Below are 22,475 nucleotides of genomic sequence, written 5' to 3' on the forward strand. Positions count from 1 at the left end.
TGTGTATGTCAGTCTTGTGATTCATGCTGTTGTGCTGTCATTCACAATTAGCATTCCAGGGGGGTTTTCCAACAGGATAACACTAGCCCACTACTGTGTACAATATGCTCTATAGGGTGTCGACATGTTGCCCTAGTGTGCTTGATCACCAGATTTGTCTCTAATCACTAATCAAACACATGTAGGACACCACCAGATGACAACTTGTGTCGTCCAGAAATAGCAGTAACCATCCCTGTATTGACTGACCAAGTGCAACAGATGTGGAACTTCATTCCAAAAACTGTACAACACAATGCATACAGATCTGCATGCTTGCATTCCACATTTTGGTGGTTACACTGGTTACTAATGTACCAAAATTTAATATTTGTAGTGGCATATCTAACACTTTCATTGAGGTGTGATCGTGCAGTGTTAATCACTTACATATGTTACCAAGACAAATGTATTCAAGAAAATTCATTATCCTATATTCATTATTTTTTGTGTTGTGATTTTTTTTCCTGAGGGTGTATGAGGTAATCTTATGGGTAATTTAACACCTAAAGGGTGATGAATGTCTATTAATCAAGACAGACTGAAATACTGCAGTTGGGGAAAAATAATAGCAGTGTGTACTGAACAAAAGGAATATGAGAGGAGAAAGACTCCTTCGGCTGTGTAATAAATTTTGGCTGGTAATAGCAAACATACTGTTAAAAAATCACAAGAGGTTCAAGTATCCTGAAAAGGGCAACAGCATGACATGACATCTGCTACACAATGCCATAGTGAATAGAAATTCCAATATCAGGTACTGTATTGTAAGGCATACCCAGGAGTAAATATAGACTTAGAGCATATCTTAGCAATATTGAAGAATCAGCTTAAGTATAAGAGCATTGAAAAGAAGAATCACCTAGAAGAAAGTAAAAAACTGAAGTTCTGGTGAATAGTTTTATCCACTTAAACTTCACTGAAGCTGTCAATGCTGCAGTAGTGAATGCTATAGTATCTAGATCAGTTCCAGAGGAACTGACATCTAAAAAGTTGGTTATACAAGTTACAGATACAAATATGGGTATAATATGAGTAACAGTACAGAATTTGTATTTAATAGAAGAAGTGACACAATTAATTTACGATAGAAGGGAATATAATGATGGTAAAGAACAAGACTGAAGATAGTGATACAAGCCATTTAGAAATAAAATATCTAGTACATGCAAGAAAGCTAAAGTAAAATGTGTAGTGATTTAAGAATTTCGGTGTAAATTCTACAACCACTCAGCATTCTATCATCTTGTACACACGATTTTCTACATACAAGAGTGAGATGGTAAAATCTTATCTATTGCGCGTCACATATTTGTGTGTGCAGGTTTAAAGTCAGTTGCGAGAAGAAAGTAGATGCAGCAGTCAAACAGCACTGAGAAGTAATTGTTGGGCAGTCCATAGATGTTTTAGAGGAAGAACCATGGAGCTTTTGTGCAGCTGTGTGCCTATTGTGTCATTGACTATTGTTATGTGAAAGAAGAACAGTTGAAAAAGTAATCTTGAAAACTCTTAATCCAGCCTTATTAGAGCCAAAACCTATTTTATGATTCGTTTGAAGTAGAGTCATGGTTATTAAGCCAACTCTTTTATAAATGTAATTAAATTTGTTTGTGACGTTTGACAGAGTGAGTGACTTACTGGAAGTCATATGTGTATGTGAAAAGTAAGAATTTTACTCTGTATGGAGTTCAAATAGACCATTTGGTTAGCAAAAAGTAGAGTTTGCATATCTACTTATTTCACAAGCAAAGAGAGAGGCTTAAATATTCCAGTACCTAGCATCATTCAACAGAGACAAAGTCGAGAGAGTTTTCCAGCAGCCAGCGAGCCAGCAAAGAAGATTGGCTGAGAATCTCAAGTGAGTCACCTTGTGTAAAAAAAAGTGGGAAGTTTGTACATCTACTTCTCACTTTAAATCACTGTCGAAAAGTTAGAAATGGCTGCTAGAAAATGTAAAGAAATCAGAAAAGAAACCACTATTGCAAGGACAGTTGCAGCACACAGAGAAATCAAAGTAACCTTTAGGGAATTTAAAAGAAATGTGCAACATTAAGAGTGAAAAGGAATTTCATTGTTGAATGCAGAACAGGGAGAGAAGATTTATGGCAAGAGTTCATTAATTTCCTGTATTTTGTTCACCTCAGCACCTTGTTAGGAAGGTTAGCATATTCGAAAGTCAACTTTTCTTCTAACAGAGTTGATCCATTATATGTAATTGTGGAATATCTCCTCCCCGTTGAGTGAACTGATGCAATATCTCAGATTTTCTCAGCATGATTAATTAGTGGTGCACTTTTGGGTGTACAGTTAAGTTGCAGATTACTGAGATGAACAAGCTGGAAGAGTACAGCAGAGAGAGGCCGAGGTCAAACCTGGGGATAGTAAATAGCAGTGTGATACCATCTATACTTCACTGTCTGGCTAGGATCCAGACAGTGAATACACATAATAGCACTGTTCACAGGACCTGAATAAGATGACTGACTGAGTAAACAAAATATTGTGCATAGAACAGGATCAAAAGATGGACTGTACAACACCCCCTGCCCCCCATGAAAAAAAAAAACAACTTTAATGGAAAGGTTCTCACTAATTCAATTATGAACATAACAGAAGAACTACTTACTAGAAGAAGAGATAGGCTGATAGGAAGCATTTTAAGACATCTTATGACAACTTCCATGGTACTTGAGGTCATTACATAAAGTAAAAATTGTAAGGGAAGACAGAGTGAGGTCAACAGATGGTGAGGAATTCACGGCAAGCTGCATCAGACCAGTCAGTAAATTGAAGGAAGGTGGGGTCATCAATAAAGGTGTAACTTGTACTACCTTCCAATCCATACTAAGAGTCCAAAAGCAAGTCCTAGTGAGGCATCAGTTATTACTTTTAAACAAAGCCAGTGTCACTGCCTCAGAGCCATCTCCCATTATGTCAGAGCCCTTGGTGGGGATGCCATTATCTCTGACATCCCTACACTGCTAGTGTAAGCTTTACTCAGGGCATTATTACCGCTCCTTCTAGATAAAAGGGGGGAGGGATTCTGTAGCCTAACTTATCAGCAACACAGAGACAGAGGTAACTGAATCCTCAATGGATTGTGACATAGTTAATATTATCTATAGGTAATATTAACAATTCAAAAGCATTGGCCATTATGTCTTACACTAGTCCTGGTTAACCTGTCTGCTCTTTTTACAAACTGTATGTGTGAAACAATTTCTATTATTTTCATGGAGGACTTTATTCTGTATTTTCTACTGTTTGATTTGAGCTCCTTAGCTCATCATGTGTATTTACAATTTTGATGTCGTGTAATTTATGTAACTTCCTTCTGGAGAAGATATCCTTAGTAGTACTGAAACCTGGTCAAGATATATACATTAAACTTATGCAACTTGTTGGCTGTATATTTTATATGCTGAAGTTTTAGCTTCAGTTTTTATTTGATGTGGTATATGTGCTATGTTGTAAGTACTGGTAATTGTCTCAATCCTGCCTATGAACTGACCATGATATTTTTAGTATCAAACAAGTATCAAAAGATTATGAATCAAATTTTATTTTAAAATAGAGGTTGGTATTTTCCCTGACTTAATTTGCACACAACATAAGTTTGTATTGAGAATATAGTCAATAGATACAGAATAAACATCACAAAGAGAAAGTTATAGAAGATTTAACATCAACAGGATCCTTTGCTTCACAAGAATTGGGAATGATTCTATGATAGTAAACAGATACAATATTCACAATTTATGATAGCACTGTGTTGATCCAAAATTTCCATGTTGCTCTTTGGTCACAGTTGGCTTGAAATGTTCATCACAAAAAGTTCCTACAATCAATTGTGTTACATTGTAATTATTCACAACTGTATGTTACTAACCCAGAAGTCATTTTCTGAGTTGTTCAATCTATTGACTTTTGCTGGAATTGATTTTAAATTATCACTTTACCACTGTTTGTTAGTTAGTTTCTTATGTTTACATCAATAATATTTTCTGTAAATTGAGATTTATTTTTTCACACACAAACAATGTTGTTTTCTAACACACGGAAATTCTACAAAAAATCATATAAAATAACTGATAAAATTGTAGATGGAAGCAATCAGTTATACTGCAAAATTACAGACAAGAATTACCCGTAAATAAAACTTTTGAGAAAAAGTAAATTAACTGCGGTGATAACAAACATTCAGTGTCTCCTCTAAGAGCCACCAGGTACACTGTCATTGAAGATTTTGCTTTTATGGCAATTTAAGTAGAATCAGCCCATGTGCTAAAAAGTGCTCAATAGAGCACTGCATCTGTATGGAAAAACCATGCGAGTAGTGTTTGCTGCCCATCAGTTGCTTGCATGTGTTGCAGAAGTACACAGCCTGCAGTTTCTGCTTTCAGTATCATGTGGTTGCATTCAACATCACATGACACTCTCTCACTGGGTGCAGGGCAACAGGTAGGCTTGTGGTTCAGCCATGCAACCAAGGGAACATGGTTTCTACACAAATTCATCACAATACAGTGGCACTAATGAACCTGACAAGCATTGGGATGCATTTAGAATTATAATTTTTCTTTGGCATCTAATTTTTATTTCTTCCTACTGAGATCATGTGTGCTGTGGAGCCTGTATCTGAGTTTCACCAAATATTACCATTGCAGCTGAATATGTTGATGTATGATGAGATGTAAAGTGCTAGTCAAATATTCAGTGATATTGAAGGTCACTGATTTAACCATGAAATGTTTAATTTGTGTAAATGAAAGCAGACGAAATAATGTTCACATTTAGTCTGCACCTAAAAATCATAATGATACTGAGATATATTTTTTACAGAACAAATGAAAAAGATTTATATTGATGAGGATGACAGCTGATTATAATTGTCTCCTTTTCTGATAATTAACAAAGTAACTTCAATCCAGTTACACTGCAGGCTCTCATGACTAACTTCTGCAAATGAGCTAATACGAGTCCTTACAGGTGATAATACTAGCTACAATTAATGGAAGAAGAAAGAAGTGCAAGGTTTCATGAAAAACAGAAATGAGCATTATTTGAATAAATTTCTAAATGAATGTAATAGAGGGAAACATTCCACGTGGGTGTATGTTTGTGTTTGTTTGTGTGTCTATCGACCTGCCAGCACTTTTGTTTAGTAAGTCACATCATCTTTGTTTTTAGATATATTTCTAAATGAATAGTTATATCTAAAAACAAAGATGATGTGAGTTACCAAACGAAAGTGCTGGCATGTCGCTAGACACACGAACAAACATAAACATACACACAAAAATCAAGCTTTCGCAACCAACGGTTGCTTCATCAGGAAAGAAGGAAGGAGAGGGAAAGACAGAAGCATGTGGGTTTTAAGTGAGAGGGTATGGAGTCATTCCAATCCAGGTAGTGGAAAGACTTACCTTAGGGGAAAAAAATGACAGGTATACACTCTCAGACACACACATATCCATCCAAACATACACAGACACAAGCAGACATTTCAAACCCCAAGGAAAGTTAAAAAATGTTATTTAAAATCCGCTTAACCTATGTTATTCAGATATGAAGATAATTCAACCAAATTTATTTGTGAATGAATTATTTGTCACTTAAATAACAAATAAAGTAGAATGAAACTATCTTTTCTTAGTTTCCTACTTCTTCAGAAATCTATAAGTAGTCCATTTTTCCTCCGTTCAGTGCAGTTTCCATTTGAAAAATAACTCATTAATGGTTTGAGCAGAAATGTGGCTCAGTCGATTAAGTTCCAGGTTACAAAACTGAAGGTTTGGGTTTGATCCCCTATTGGTCCTACAATTTTCCTTGTCACTTATCACTTTTTACACCACTAACAATGTGAAAAATGCCAAGTGAAATTGCACTGTATTTTGAAGTACATGCTGAAATGTAGGTCTTCCTCTAACTGCCTTTAAAGTTGGTACAGAGACACACCACCATCCCTAGTTAATTTCTACAATATTCAAACCAACCTTTGGGCTGAGCACAGCTTTACTTGCACCACAGCATTACAAATGCAACGTAAGAAACTTAAAGGCAGATGGCCTTCACAGTTAAACTACCAATACTACCAACTGTCTCTGTATCTGTCATTGTAACCTCCCCCCCCCCCCCCCCCAATCACTCCTACTGCTAACGTGTGCAAGCATTCTATGTTCATGGCCAAAGATCAGAGTGTAGTAGCCAATAGGAATTTTCAATCTGCAACACCTTTATTATACTGCTAACACTATCGAAGATGGGTGCCCTTGATATGCAAGGTTTGCCCAGAAAATAATGCACCACATATTTTTTCTTCAACAATTTTTTATTGAACGTAATGTGAGTTACACACACAAAACAATGGTGTTTTAGCTACATGCCCTATTTTTCCATGTAATCCCCATCCCATTCTATGGCCTTCCTCCAGCGCAAAACAAGGGCATGTATGTCCTGTCAGAACCAATCCTTGTCCTGGTGGTGGAGTCAGTGCTTCACTGTGTGAATTCCCTTTGCTGACTGACAGATGCCAGGCCAGCTGCCGAGTTGTAATGTGTCTGCCCTTGCAAATGACAACATCAGCTCACTGCAGTGTGTGAGGTGTGACAGCTGTGGATGGTCTCACCAATCACTGAAAATCATGGAGCAGTGCCGAACCGTCTTATGATGATCTCGCCCTCAGTGCCCAGCCAGTAACTGTACTTCTGTTGACAGCAGATGCTCCATAGACTTTGCACAAGCATTTGTGAATATTCCCTACAGTCTCTTTCTCTGCAGTGAGAGATTCAATGACAGCACATTGATTGTGACATACATCTCCTACAGATGCCATTTTGAAACTGTCCTGGAGCTATGCTATCTGTCAGATGTGATGGAAACTTGGCATGTACATTCAGCAGACTTCAAATAACGTAACCTTTGCACAAATTTCAGTACTCCACAATGCCCAGCAAGCTCTATGCTAGTATGACGCATCTTATTGTCATGGGAAGATGAAAGTTAAAAAACAACATGGAAGAAAAATTCATACTCATCTTTATTCAATGTTCTCTGCAGAAATAGTCCATCATCATCCAGAGATCATGGATCTTATAATTATGTGAAAGAAAATTTTTGTTATTCCATAACTGATAATTAATTATGTAAAAGAAAATATTTTGCTGTTCCCTAACTTATAATTATTTTTCTTCACATCTTGATCAACATTTGTCACAAATAAACACAAAATGAGTTTTCATTATAAAATCACATGTTGCAAAATAACTGGTGATCAAATTTATGCGAACTTCAAACTTTTTAAACAAACAATACTAATGGTTCTCTTCATAGTATTAAAGCTTTCCTAATTGACTTGAAACAACCTAGCCAGATAAAAGAAGTTGAACTACTATGAGCTCCCTAGAACTAACTAAAGATCTGACTTCTGTGCAAATAGCTAAGTAACATCATTCTGGTGCATTTTTGATAAGTACATATATAATTTATATTTATAGAGCATGACCTTAGAGAAACACCCAGTGTCATTTCAATTATTTTAGTTACATTTAGCGTTTTAGTAAGTACAAATTTAAATAAAAAGAAATTTAACATTATGATTTTGCATTGGACTGTCCCAGAATGTCTAAATCTTAAAAGTTGATTATTATTGTACAAATACATTTTTTAACAAAATAAAATATATACTGACAAGAGAATGATGAGAATCTTATAAACTGGTTGATGACAATCTATTCCTACAACTTTTTGTTTTTGACCAAACTTTCATATGCTTCATTTTCCTTGTGATATAACAGAGTTCCTCATTTTTCTTTTATAGCTCCAACTTCATTTCCATAGTAAAAATGTAAGTATTTAATTAATGAATAACAAATCATGGTACTGCACAACATAAATAAAATTTCATGATATTGAATGTTTACATGATATAATGGGAAACAGTGTTCTCAACATGCATTTCATGTGTTTGTTTTCAAGATCAGGTCCTCACTTATTATTTTATATTTCAAAGTAAAACTAGTAGGATGACAAGCTTTGAACATTATTTTTAGATGTTGAGACTGACAGGAATAAATACCTTAGTGATAAAATTATTCTTCTTGTATAAGCTCTGATGTATCACATGCTTCATCAGAAGCCATTTATTGTAAGTTACAAGATGGAAATGGTATCAGATACTTCAAAACCAAAAGTGGTCTTGATCTTCAATTTAGTAAAGTAGCCTAATTCTTGTTACATTCCAAGAAGATATTGAGCATATACCAAGAAGGATAGTGTAAATGGTCACAGGTTTGTTTGGTCATCAAAGAAATGAAAAATTTTAACTCACAGAGCCTTGAAGATAGACACATTATCCCACAAAAGCCTCTTTACAAATTTTCAAGAACTGCTCTTAAGTGAAGATTCTAGATATGTTTTTCAACCCCTTATATATCACTCTCTTAGGGTTCATGAAGACAAGGGCAGATTAATTTCGCTCTCACAGAACTATTTAACACCCATTCTTCCTTTCTCCATATGTAATTGGAATGGAAAGAAACCATGCCATGTTGTACCCTATGCTATGCACTTTATAATGGTTTGAATTGTATATATGTATATTCAGATGTAGATACTTTGAAGAATACACATCACTGCACATGCCTTCTTCACTCACTTTTGCAAATATCAATTACTCTTTATGTTTTCCTTTCTCTGTGAATATTCTTGAAATCAATATTTCACAATATTAGTATCATGTTATTCCATTATTTGGCACATAAAATTACACCTTGAGCAACTTTCTGTGTTTAATGAGAACAAAAATGCCCCTTTATTGTTGACATTGGGCACCTTACTTTTGAGAACTGATACAGGGAATAGGACTTCCCGAATTCACCAGAAACTGACATAGATTCAAGCAGAGTGATGGGAATAAATTTTGCATACAGCAGAATCTTGAGGCATATATGACAAAAGAAAAATTTCATGAAGAATACATTATAATAGTAATTGAACATCAAGCAGGTGAAGAAAATTGTAACCTTTCATAAATCATTTCAAAGCACTGGATGACGGCAGTTGGGCTCCATCTCCCAGACAGAGTAGCCAAGTGTGTGCGAATTGTGCTTGGTTGAATGTGTCTATGTTTTCTATTTCAAAAGAAGGAATATTTTTGCAGTCTTTTTCATTGTGCTTATGTGCAACCAAATGCTCCCTCTGTGAGTGAAAAGTAATCTACACTATCCTTATTGTTGTTTTCCATCGAAGACTTTCCATTCTTATATACTGCTGGAAACTGTTTTGATCTTTTCTGTCTAAAAAGATGACAAAATCTGGATTATAAAATTAAAGGTGTGTTCACAATGAAACAGTATCTTCATAATGTGGAATAATCACTGCACGTGTACCACAGGTATCAATGTTGGGTCCACTCCTTCTCTTGGAATATATCGTCCATGATCTATTCAAGAATAAGATAAACTTATCTTTGGTAATGATGCATGTCATGCAGTCAAGACTAATGGAGTGATTTCAACACTTTAAAATGTACATTATATTTTCTTTGAAATTAATAACTGGTTGCCGGCAAATGACCTATCACTGTGATTTACATAAAATACAGTATATGCTGTTCAGTACTACACAAGGCCTGAACACATCATTAGAAATAATTAATCAGGGTAAATCAATAAATGAGCACAATGTTCAAAATTCTTAGGTGTTTATACTGATAAGATCCTGAAATGGAGGAGTCATACACTACCGAAATTCTTAAATGTCTAAGTGCCTACCCACTACTGCAAACAGTTCAGCTTGAATTTAGTATTCCCACACAATTTTCAGTGGAATTTCCTGATCACAGACACTGCTGAGCCCATACTGAGAGCAGATTTTCTCCATTGTCAAGACATAACTTTGTTCATACGGGAGGCTGCACTTCACATGAACAATGAAATTGTACATGGACATAGGACCTTTCTAAAAAACACTTCTGGTTCAGTGGCAACCTCAACATCACACAAGAGGACTTGAGCATGTTCAGCAGAATGCCAGCCAGTACAAAACTTTCAAGTAAAATTTAAATCATAACACCATATTCCCAATATGCCTGGGCTGCCAGTTGCTTACAAGGTCAGTCGGTTGGTTCCTGGAATATATGCTGCTGTAAAAAAAAGAGTCTGGAGAATTTTTGGCTATAGCGGTCATCAGACAAACACCTCTTTTGTGTCACCCCTCTATCTTGTTTGAAAAAAATATGGTTCATGGCGTCTGTGTGGGGACTATTGCTCCCTGAATGTGCATACCATGCCAGATCACTATCCTATTCCTCACTTACATGACTTTACAGCCTCTCTGGCAGGCTCACAGATATTTACGACTATCATCAGATTGTGATAGCACCAGAGGATGTATAAAAGACAGTAGTTGTCATTTCTTTTGGTCTGTGTGAATATGTTCAGCCTTAAGAATGCTGCACAAACATTGCAATATTTTGTCAATGAGCTTTTCTGTGGTCAGAATTTCTGCTTTGCATACCTCAACAATGTGTTAACTTTTTGTGCATTTGTTTCTGAGCATGAAACTCATGTGAAGACTATGTTTGAGAGGCTTTCCAATTATTTACTGAAGATAAATGGTGTCAGGAGCATGGTTCGCAAACAGGCAGGAGACTTTTTGGGACATCAGGTGATTCCTGCAGATATTAAGCCATTACATTCCAAGGTGGACTTTTTTCAGGCTGTTCCCCAACCCAAAATATATCAGCAATTATGCCATTTCTTAGGCATGATTAATTTCTAAAAGTGCCAGCTACCATGAGTAGTGGTGGCGCAGGCACTGTTCACAGAAGCCTTTCCGACAACACTTCACAAGGAAAATGCCTCATCATGCAGACACCTGAAATGTTGTCTGCTTTCCACAAAGTTAAATCATCCTTGCAAGAGGTAGTACTTCTTGCTCATCTATTCCCTTCAGCATCACTGGCTGTTGTCATAGATGTTTTCCAGGAGGCAAAAGCCACAATGCTGAAACAGGAGGTAAAAGGACCATGGCAGCCCCTCGATTTTTTTTTTCTTGCAAGTTGTCTGACACAATTACTACATGGAATGGTTACAACCATGAAATGTTAGCGGTCTTTGAAGCATTTAGACATTTATGACCAAAAATTGATGCATGCCACTTTACTGTCTTTACAAACCATAAACCTTTTTCTTTAGTGTTTAACAATCCTCACAATTCCTACTCTCCTCAGCAGTTTCAGCAGTTAGAATTCATCATGCAATTCAGTACATAATTTTTTCACCTGTGATGAGCTGACGATATATTTGGCAACTACTTTTCAGTAATCAGTGTGCTCACTGCAAGACTGGGTCCAACCCAGCTCGCTATGGCACAAGTAATGGATGAGGAGTTATTTGAGTTGCTTTTGAAGCAAATGACAAGAAACAATTATCCATGGACAACTTCATACTCTGGTGTGATGTTTTGCATAGCCAACCGTGACCTTTAATTGTAGGAAGATGGTAACAGAAATATATGCTTGGCTGGGAGTATGATGTGATTGTCATTTGTAGGTTAAGATTTGTTTGCTTTGTCAGTCAGCCAAAGTTGAGATGCCGTGTCCAAAAGCTTCTTGATTCCTTATTTATCCACATAGACCTCATAGAACCACTATCCCCAGCACAAAGACTCAAATATATTCTTATGGCCAGTGATTGATGTACTTGCTGGGTTGAAGCCACACCTGTTATGCACATTTCTGCAGAGACAGTTCCACAAGGTCTTTTGAACATGGATTTTGAGGTTTTGGTGTCTGAAAGATGTGACAACAGATCAAGATTGATTGACAATTTGAGTCTTCTTTGTTCAATCAACTAGCTGCTTTACGTGGATTCACTCGCCATAATTCTACCAGCTACCATCTGACAAGCAACAGCATGATGGAATTCTGGCACAGAGCACTCAAGTTGGCATTAAAGTGTCACAAATCTTGTCAGTTGACAGAACTGCCAGTAGTACCACTTGATCTGTGGACTGTTTTCAAAACCAACCTCACTACTTCAGAAGCGGAAATGGTGTATAGTGAAACCCTGAGACTTCTGTCAGATTTTTTCCACAGAACAAGGACATAATCTTGCATATCCTTACCCATTGGTGCTACAAATTCAGAACAGCATTGTAAATATCTGGCCGTCAATGGCATCTTGCCATATAAAACCACCCATTTTTTTGCATATGGACTTGAATCAATGTACCCCTGTCATGCTCCATTCAGATGCACCAGCCTTGCAACCAGCTTATACTGGCCCCTTTCCAATTTTAGAAAGAGATGCTCACACAATGACACACTTAATTAATGCCAAGCCAAACAGGGTTTCCACTGAACAGGGAAAATCAGTATATCTCCTTCTGTGAGATGACACTGCGTAGTGACAGCCTCTCCATAGGCTGACAGCTACTCCTAGACATTTCCTGCTGACAGAGTCCCCACTTCAACAGCTCCAACTGTCACCCTGCCATCATCATCAATGGAGTCAGCCACTGCAGGCACTCGCACATCAACAAGCACTTTTCCTCTCAATGAGTTCACGCACTCACTTTGTTTGACAGCGGGTGGGAAATTCTTCACATGTATCATTTTGTTCCAGGAGCTCCCCTCTGCAGGAGAGGGGCTGCATGGTGACATAAGTAGCAGAAAGTGTGGATTTTCTTTGTGTCTATGTGATGGATGAATTAACAGTATATTTGTTTATGTGTTCTCCTTGATTTTGTGAGATATCTCTGTTTTCACTCCTGAGTATTTTTTTCCTTGTTTTACATTGCTCATTAAAGCAATAACATTGTAATATTTATGAAGCCAGTATTCAGTTGTGGATTGTAGTCCCCACAGTGCCATGCTTAGTAAAGCACCATAATGTTCAAATTAACTTTTGGGCTGGTTGCAAATTTACTTTTATGATACATATCTGCAAAGTCAATGAAAGAGTGTTTGTCTGAGACCAATAACATTTTAAATTATTTATGTAAGTATCCATATGCCAATGGAAAGTTTTCTGACTGAATAAAGAGTATACATGTTAAGTGCATATGACATTATTGTGATGTGGTGTTATGATAGGAACTGTCCTACCTGAGCTGATCAGTGAATGCACTGCCATTATTTCATAAGCTTTCACTTTGGCCTTGTGCTTAGCTGTCTGAAATGCTAAATGAAGCAATAGTTTTTTCAAACTACCTTACAAGGCTGCTCCTCACTCACCTAGTCTGGCTAAAACCCACACATCACCTGCTGCAATCCAAGGAATGGGCTGGAGCATATGTGGTGATTGCACCCTGTCTTCTAGTATTAATTCCTGGGCTATGCCATACCGAATGCTTGTGCCATACATGAAATACACTGCACATAATTTTAGTTTTAATTCTAGGTCTAGTCCTATTTTCTAACTTAGCCTATTAAGTTCCTACATGTGTTGTTGAACCTCAACTGCGTTGGATGCAAGCAGTATAATGTTACCAGCAGCAAAATGAAAGTGGATGAGGTATGTCCCATTAACGTGAATTAATTCTTCATTTTGCCTATTTTTGATGTGAAAACTCCCTCTTGGTCTGCTAAGAACACTTTTGAAGCTATGCAGTCTCCTTGCCTGAAGAACCTTTCAGTTCTGAATTTCTCACTGTGAAAGCTGTAGCACTCGCTCATTATTAGCTGTTTTTGTACATTTTGTTTAAACTGATTCAGAAACATTCTCAACATATATGATACACAAATGAAATGGAAAATCATTCTCATTTTCTAATTCTATTTATCTATTCATGGGTTGCAAGCAATTCATTTTTACATATGCACCTTTTCAGTCAGCTTATTTCTGTGTTTCATTAAAATTCAATGCTTTTTAAAGTAGCTGATGATGATACTTTTAGCGAATATCTTTTATTATATGGGGAAGTGGCTGATATGTCTGACAACAGGTAGGCACTTGTACAAGAATCTGAAGTTTTCTTTTGAAGCATTTATTATCCAGGAGGTTTATTAGAAACAAAGATAATGACATCTGGAAATAATGATACATTAAGTGTATATAGTCACCTGGAGCTGATTGTGTGTCTGCGGAAACCTTTAGCTGTAGGCAAAGCAGTTTTTTAGAATTTATGCAAAGAATGACAAAACACCACATATCTTCAAACATGCTGTAACTGTTCTACTTCACAAAAAGTGATACGTGAAGACACAAAAAATTGTAAACATACCTGCCTTCTCTCTATATCCTGCTTGCATTTGAATAATTCTGTTATGCGCACTGCAGTGGGAAAACAGTCTAATGGTAAATAAAATCTAGTACTACAGATTTTCCATGGAAGCACTAGTCTCACCTCCTGCTGGATAAACACCTTCTTCTGTTGTAACACTGGTGACCCAAGGCAAATCTTGAATAGAACCTTCAGCCATAAGTTCCGCTGGCTGTTTAGCCAAGAATGGGGTGCTTCCTGCTGTTTCAACAGTTGGTCCAAATGGGGTAAAGGGATTGTATCGCCACATCTAAGAAAAAAGTAAAGTAGACTGTTGTACAACACTTAAAAATTAAGAATATTTATTACCAGTTAGTCCAAGTCTCACTTTCATCAAGTATAAGTACACACACACATGACTTTAAACTCCCCACCTTCAGCAGTACACATCAGCCTAGAAATTAACTTAATACTTTGATGTGAAACTGTGCATATTTACTCATTTGTGATGATTTTTGATTGCTTGCATAGAAAAATAACTTTCAATTTTTTATTGACTGCATGTTCTTCACGACAATTTCACTTAGAATCTGTGGAGGGAACATAAGCATAGCAGGTTCTTTGTAAACATAAATTATGAATTTATCTTTTCCTGTCATATTTCACTGCTTTGAGGATTGCCTCACTATAGGTTTACAGTAGTGTCTGTCCTCCCCAAAACTGAAAACTGTGATTACAGAATGGATAATAACTTTATTTAGTTCTTACAAAAGCTCAAGAAAGGTTGAGTACTCTCAAGAATTCTAAAATAACTGTAGAGAGTAAATACAACTTTTAAAAATAATGAATAAAAAGGATTGTGACTTTATGCGTCATAGACAAGGACAGAAAGTAGATATGAGGTATACTTTAGGGAATGAAGAGCAGCCAGTGGGATTGGTGTAAGTTAGAGAGAAACAAGACAGACATTGTTAAGAATGGTGGAATGAAATAAAGTCCTAGCTTATGTAACAGAGGCACTGAGTAGCTTGTGAGTCTTGATTGTCGGTTGCTTGATGGTAAGTGACTGAAATTAAATGGGTGTAAACTGGCCAAAATACAAATGGAAGTGCAAATACCTGCTTAGCATATAGTGTGTACAGCACCTGGCAAGGTCTGTGTCTGCAGAAATTGAAGCGTCACAATTCACTAAGTGTAAGGATACTAATAACAGATCATGATATCATGGCAGCTGAGAAAGAGTGTCACAGAAATGATGATATTTGCTATAATCTGTGTTAGCCAGTGTTGGATTAATGAAAGTAAAACTCTTATGAACAATCATTTAATTGAATGTCTCTTCCTACAATACATTTTTTAGATGCTTCTCTGTTCTGCAAAGCATAATAGGTAGCCATTTTGAATGCAGAAGACACTATGAATTGAAAAGGTAAAAGTAATTTGGACAATGTTTTGGATGGGACTCTGCAGCTATAAACTTGACACAGACTATTGTAAAGCCACTTACATGATGATTTGTGGTTGCCAACTGCAACAACAAAGATAGGTTACTTGGTTGAGTTAAGCATATTTTTTGCTGCAACTTAACAATTACAGCTGAATTCATGATGGGATGTACAGAACATGACAAATGGATAAATGAGGGAATAAAACATGCATATGTTAGTGATGACAGTATTATGCTGTGGGTGACATTTCACTGCAGTCCACTGAGATATAACAGAGGGTATGGTGATGCTTAGAGACTAGTCCAACATTTTTATAATGAGTTGCATCACCTCATGCCAAACGCTTTCAGTACGAGAAATTATATTTGTTAACTGAACAACTTCAAATACCATAAGACCATAAGTACATGAATATAAGTATAATTCACAGTTGATGTTAGGATCCAAAAAACAATAGCTATCAACCATCTCAAAAACTTAATAATACTACACAATGACACTATGCAAAGGGAAGGTCCTTTCCTCATAAAAACATACAATAATGTTCATATACAGTGAAGATAAAAATTTGCCACTCCAAAGTGTAATTAATGTAGAGTATGAAATTTCAGAATACATTTCTCTAGGTAACATACGAGGGTAATCCCAAAAATAAGGTCTCCTATTTTTTTTATAAGAACATAGATCTGTTTATTTCTACAATGGTTAACATCAGTTTACAGCCAAAAGCAAGGTCTCCTATTTTTTTATAAGTACATAGATCTGTTTATTTCTAAAATGGTTTACATCAGTTTACAGCTTGAACATTTAGCTATTTTTCAACGTAATCACCATTTCTGAAAATGCATTTTTGTAGATGCTGTGGCAGTTTTTGTATCTCCATGTCATACCAGCTCACCTCCATGCTGTTCAGAAAGTTATGAACCTCTTCTTTCACCTCGCACCTCGACGTCGGAACTGAATCGCTTTCCAGCCAAATGTTCTTTTAACCTAGGGAGCACGTGATAGTCACTGGGTACCAAGACAGGACTATAGGGTGGGTGGGTGATGATGCTCCACTGAAACTGTTGCAGGAGAGCAATGGTTTGCTGAGTGATGTGTGGGCAAGCGTTGTCATGGATAATGTGCATGCCCTTGCTCAACATTCGCCATCTCCGGTTCTGAATTGCCCGTTTGAGTTTTTCAGTCTCACAGTACCTGTCAGTGTTAATTGTGGTCCTAGTGATTCAGCTATAACGATGAGGTGAAACAAAAGGTTCATAACTTTCTGAACAGCATGGCGGTGAGCTGGTATGACATGGGCATACAAAAACTGCCACAGCGTCTACAAAAATGCATTGACAGAAATTGTGATTATGTTGAAAAATAGCTAAATGTTCAAGCTGTAAACTGATGTATATCATTGTAGAAATAAAGAGGTCTATGTACTTATAAAAAAAATAGGAGGCCTTACTTTTGGGATTACCCTTGTATTTAAGTGATTAACATTGCAAGTTCACAGTTTAATGTAAGTGTGATATAAACCATTGCAACTATGAAATGCTCATACATTAACAACCAGTAAAATCACCAGAATTTTGAATGCAAGCATGCAAACATTCATGCATTGTGTTGTAAAGGTGACAGATGCCAGTTTGTAGCATGGAGTTCCATGCCTGTTGCACTTTTTTGGTCAATACAGGGACAGTTAATGCTGTTTCTGGATGACACTGGAGTTGTCATCCAATGGTGTTCTGTCTGTGCTAGATTGGAGACAGGTATAGTGATTGAGCAGGCCAAGGCATCATGTTCACTCTCACTAGAGCATAATGGGTTACAACAGTTGTATGTGGGCGAGCGTTATCCTAATGAAAGAAAAGATCTCCTGGATACTGTCAATGAATGGCAGCACAACAGCTCGAATCACCACATTGACACTCAAATTTGCAATCATAATGCATAGGATAATCATGAGAGTGCGCCTCCTGTCATAAAAAGGTGCACCCAAGACCATAACTCCAGATGGAGGTCCAGTGCATCCAACAAGCAGGCAGGTTGGTTCAGGCCCTCAACTGGCCTCCTAGCCAGCACTCAGCCATCACTGGCGCTGAGGTACTACTGGATTTTATCATAAAACGCAAAAGAGCTCCACTCTGGCCTCCAATGGGCTCGTGCTTGACATCACTGAAGTCACAAATGGCGGTGGTTTGGGTTCAGTAGAATGCTCACTGCACGGCTTCTGGCTTGGAGCTGTCCTTGAAGTGAATGAACTCTTACAGTTTGTTGTGTCACCCTGTCACCAAATGCTGCTCACATTACTGCTGCAGATGCAGTAGAGGTTAGCACACTGGACTCGCATTCGGGAGGACGACTGTTCAATCCCGTCTCCAGCAATCCTGATTTAGGTTTTCCGTAATTTCCCTAAACTGTTTCAGGCAAATGCCGGGATGGTTCCTTTAAAAGGACACGGCCGACTTCCTTCCCAATCCTTCCCTACCCCAAGCTTGCGCTCCGTCTCTAATGACCTCGTTGTCGACGAGATGTTAAAACACTAACCACCACCACCACCACTGCAGATGCAGTACAATCTGCCAGAGCCATACACTAAACACAGTAGCATTCCCTCTTAGTAGTGCCATGTGGCCATCCAGAGCCCAGTCTTCTTGCAACCGTAAATTCTAGTGATTACCTGCAACCATACGTTCTTGTGAGCACTGCTGCAAGCAGTCATGTACAATGGCTATATACCTGCTTTCCTGCCAAGACTTTCTGCAGTATTGCAGAAAGAAAATCTAGCTTCTTAAAGCCCTTGTATGTGACATCATTCAAACTGTGTGAATTGTTAATACTGGTGTCTTGTTGCCTTAAAGGCATTCTTGACTAACATCAACTGACCAAGTCCATTCTCAAGAAATAACTAAAGCTCACAATCATTACAGCATGTATTTAAAGCAAACCTGACTTATACCCTCTCATAGTCGTGCTACTAGTGGCACTCTTATTCAAATGGTGCAAAATCTGAATAGACATCATCTATGAGATGTAGAAAAATCTGTACCGACTTTTGTTATGTTGGACAACTACTTCTTGGTGTTGTGATTTTTTTGTCAGTGTATATTGCCAACTTCAAAACTAATTTCACAACAGGCAGAAGATGTTTCTATAGCAATTGATAGCTCAGCATGATATTAGCAAATGTTAAAAAAACACTGACTAATTAATGTAAAAACACTAATACGACTCTGGTTACCACTAGTTTCACAAATAATTTTTAATTCAAGGATGTATTTATGCTTGCTTAGATGGATCATACCTCTGGGTGTAGCACAGTAACTACAATTTCAGGAAGTGTCATTTTTATCAGAAGTACTTGTCCCACAAATGACTTGTCTTGGCTAGACCTACTTTTAAGCAATCAGGCTCTGTCTGTCACATATCGGGATGTGATAGGGAGCTAGATTTATAAATAATGAGGTCTGTCTTGTCTGGCTGATAGTACCTCATATGGGCTGCTTTCCTGGCTTACTGGTGGTTTTGTATGAGGAAGAGGGCTTCATGGTACAATGACCGATAATGTGGGGGAATCGTCTTCAACAAGATAGCAGAACTGCTAAAAGTAGTGAACAAAAGTATTATAGATATAAAAGATGACATCATTGAGGATGCATGGAGAACTGGCAAGACACCATCAGAATGACATTCAGCATGGATCCATCTCCTAGACAAAAAAGGAGGTAAATAAACTTTCAACAAGTGTAGGGGTATACCCCTATGGCCTGATCCATACAGATCCTTGCAAGAATCCTTCAAAAATAAACTAAGATCATCTTGATAAGCAGAGTGGTAAAAACCAGGTTGTTTTGTAAAAATGATGGTATTGTGAAGAACATATTTTCAGTCTGAAGACTGTAAAATGATGCAGGAGGGTACAATTAAGACATTTATATTTGTTCAGTTTTTGAAAATATTGACTCAATAGCATTCTAACCTATAATAAAATTTAATTTTTAGTTTTATGGGCATGATTCAGTGTATCTTTTGTATTTCTCCCCAATTAGTTCATTAATTAGTTTCATGTTTGATGGATCATTTGCACAATGAACCATACTAGTGCAGAATGAGTAATTTTATATTCACAATACAATTTATCTTGTTAATGTGGCTACTGATTTTTTACAAGTTATTTTTGTGAGTTAGTAATTCCTAGCAAAAACCTATTACACAATACAGCTATAGAAATTCTTCTATGGAACATAAGAAGTTTTCAAGAAGAAACTTTTTCAATTTGTTTTCAAATTTTACTTTGCTGTCTGCCAGACATTTAATATCATTGGGTAAGTGATTAATAATTTTGGTTGCAGCAATGAGAAACTTTTTTTTTGCTAAAGACAACCTTAATGTGACATAGTGAAAGTCATTTTATCTTCTAGTATTATAATTATATACATCGTTGTTCCTTTTGAACTGTTGTGGATTATTTACAACTAACTTCATGAAGGAATAAATATACTGTGGAGCAGTAGTCAAAATACCTAGCTCCTAATGCAGGTGTCTACATGGTGATCATGGGTGAACACCACTAATCATTCTTACATCATATTTCTGAGAACTGAAGGCTTTCTTCCTTAAATATGAGTTATGCCAGAACATTATTCAATATGGTCTGCCCCCGTTAGCTGAGTGGCCAATGCGGCGGAATGCCATGCCAAGGGGCTTGGGTTTGATTCCTGGCTGGAGCAGGAGATTTTCTCTGCTCAGGGACTGGGTGTTGTGTTGTCATCATCATCATTTCATCACCATCTCCAACACGCAAGTCACCCAATGTGGCGTTGAATGTAAATAAGTACTTGCCCTTGGCGGCCAAACTTCCCCGAATGGGGGACTCCCGGCCCACAATGCCGTTCGCTCATTTCCATTATTCAATATGCTATTACTGACTGAAAGGATGCAACAAAATTTCTCTGCCACTAGGAAGTCTTCTCATCAGTTTGGACTTCCATTATTTTTTTTTTCTTAAGGTGTAATCAATTTATAGAAGCATCACACAAACAAAAAAGATGGGAGTTCTGTCAAAAGTGTTATTGGTGCATGTTCAAATCATTGTAACATTTTGCAGCTTTCTGTCACTATTGCTAATGACCAGAAAGTTTGAATATTTATCATTGTGACATAGTCACACATCTAGAGTGTTTGTTATCTTTGTTATGAAATACTATTTCCAGTAACAAAATTGCTTGAAAAATGGAGGTGTTAAGAAACATGACATGTTAATCTAGTTTGTTATCTTTGTTATGAAATACTATTTTCAGCAACAAAATTGCTCTGAAAGTGGAGGTGTTAAGAAACATGACATGTTAATCTATCAGTCTTGAGCTTTAGATAAAAATGTATGTTCTGCAGTACCTGAAAATGTTGCGTCATCTCAACTAATTGCCTTGCTGGTCTAGTTCTTAAACACTCCAGTATTTCTTTAGAGGACTGTGTTTTACAGCCCACAAGACTAGCAAGTTTGTCAGCTTTTTCTCGCTGACCTTCTGCAATTGCCCATGGAACAAGGGCTGATCCACTAAATGACATACCCCTCTGAAACAAACCTTTTCAAAATATTTATAAGTAAATTTCATTATTCTATACAGAAATAAAAATTATTTTCTTTAAAAATTACTAAAAGATGGAAGAACCTTCTGAATATGAACACAAAACTAATAAATGGTGTAGGCATTAACTTTATTTTTGACAGAGGATTTGCTGGCTGAAAGCTAACTTTCCGATAGTCTTTTTGTTATGTCTTTCTGCAACTCCGCATCTCTACTGTATGGTGAGCAGCAACTATCCTTTTCATAATATGCTTACAATAATTGGTTAAGATAGGTTTCAAATAAAAATCCTTTCATTTTAGATCTCTCATATCTCATTCATATTATGATTTTAATTAGCTCACAAATAATAAAAATAAACACCATGAACATTAATCATCAATATTGGTATTTGCTTTCTTGGAGTGTAGTGTGATCCTTTACAATTTGTATCAGTGATGAGTATGATCTTCGTACTGATTTTCATTTATTGTTATTTTCTTATAGGGTAAGTGTTGTGCCAATGAATGGTCAACCTTTGGAATCAGTGAATCTTATAATCTGTTATTACAATGTCATTCAAATATCTTGAATTGATGATAACATATAATAACAAACAACATGCTAAGAAACTTAGGTTAACATGGATATTCAATGGCCATATAACATTAAATTGCATTTATGAAATAAGTACCAAATTAGCAAATGACTGATACTGACGTAATATTAATTTTCATTCACTACAAGTAATAACAGTTTAATAATATTTGATAGAAAGTTGTTATAATATGATCTGTGAATTAGCAGTGGGAAAATAAAAGAACACATAAGAATTTTTCTCATAATATACTTTAGCTTATGAGGAAGAGTTCATATATGAGCAATAGGAGGAAATAGACTAAAGTTTACAAAGTGATGCCTCCAAACTATAGCTGTGAGAGACTGGTAATAAGTTCTCTTTTTGAGACACAGCACTACCTTCTCTGAATTCGTTTTCATACTATGAGAAAAGATATTTAACATTGCCTCTTTGAAAAGCACTGATTATCTACCCACTTCATAATATACTCATGCTCCCACACTAACTTTTTCATAACAGGGAATTATCAGTAATCAAATAACATTTTTGCTCTTGAATTATCATTTTTTCTGTAAGTATTCAGAGGTACAAACATCTATGCTATAGTCCCTCTAAACCACTACTGGTATATAGGGATCCTAAAAG

At 36.7% G+C, this 22,475-nt stretch overlaps 1 protein-coding gene across 1 annotated transcript in view; it reads right to left on the reverse strand.

Moving 5' to 3' along the window:
• Window positions 1-22,475, reverse strand: part of LOC126273244 (venom carboxylesterase-6-like) — a 143,242-nt gene that overhangs the window by 50,113 nt on the left and 70,654 nt on the right. The window contains exons 5-6 of the mRNA XM_049976792.1: window positions 21,078-21,268; window positions 14,392-14,557 (exon numbers count right to left, since the gene is read on the reverse strand). Coding sequence (XP_049832749.1) covers window positions 14,392-14,557; window positions 21,078-21,268 — 357 coding nt within the window. The remainder of the gene's footprint in view (window positions 1-14,391; window positions 14,558-21,077; window positions 21,269-22,475) is intronic.

Source organism: Schistocerca gregaria, chromosome 1 (genome assembly GCF_023897955.1).
Source record: "Schistocerca gregaria isolate iqSchGreg1 chromosome 1, iqSchGreg1.2, whole genome shotgun sequence".
Classification (NCBI taxonomy): domain Eukaryota; kingdom Metazoa; phylum Arthropoda; class Insecta; order Orthoptera; family Acrididae; genus Schistocerca; species Schistocerca gregaria.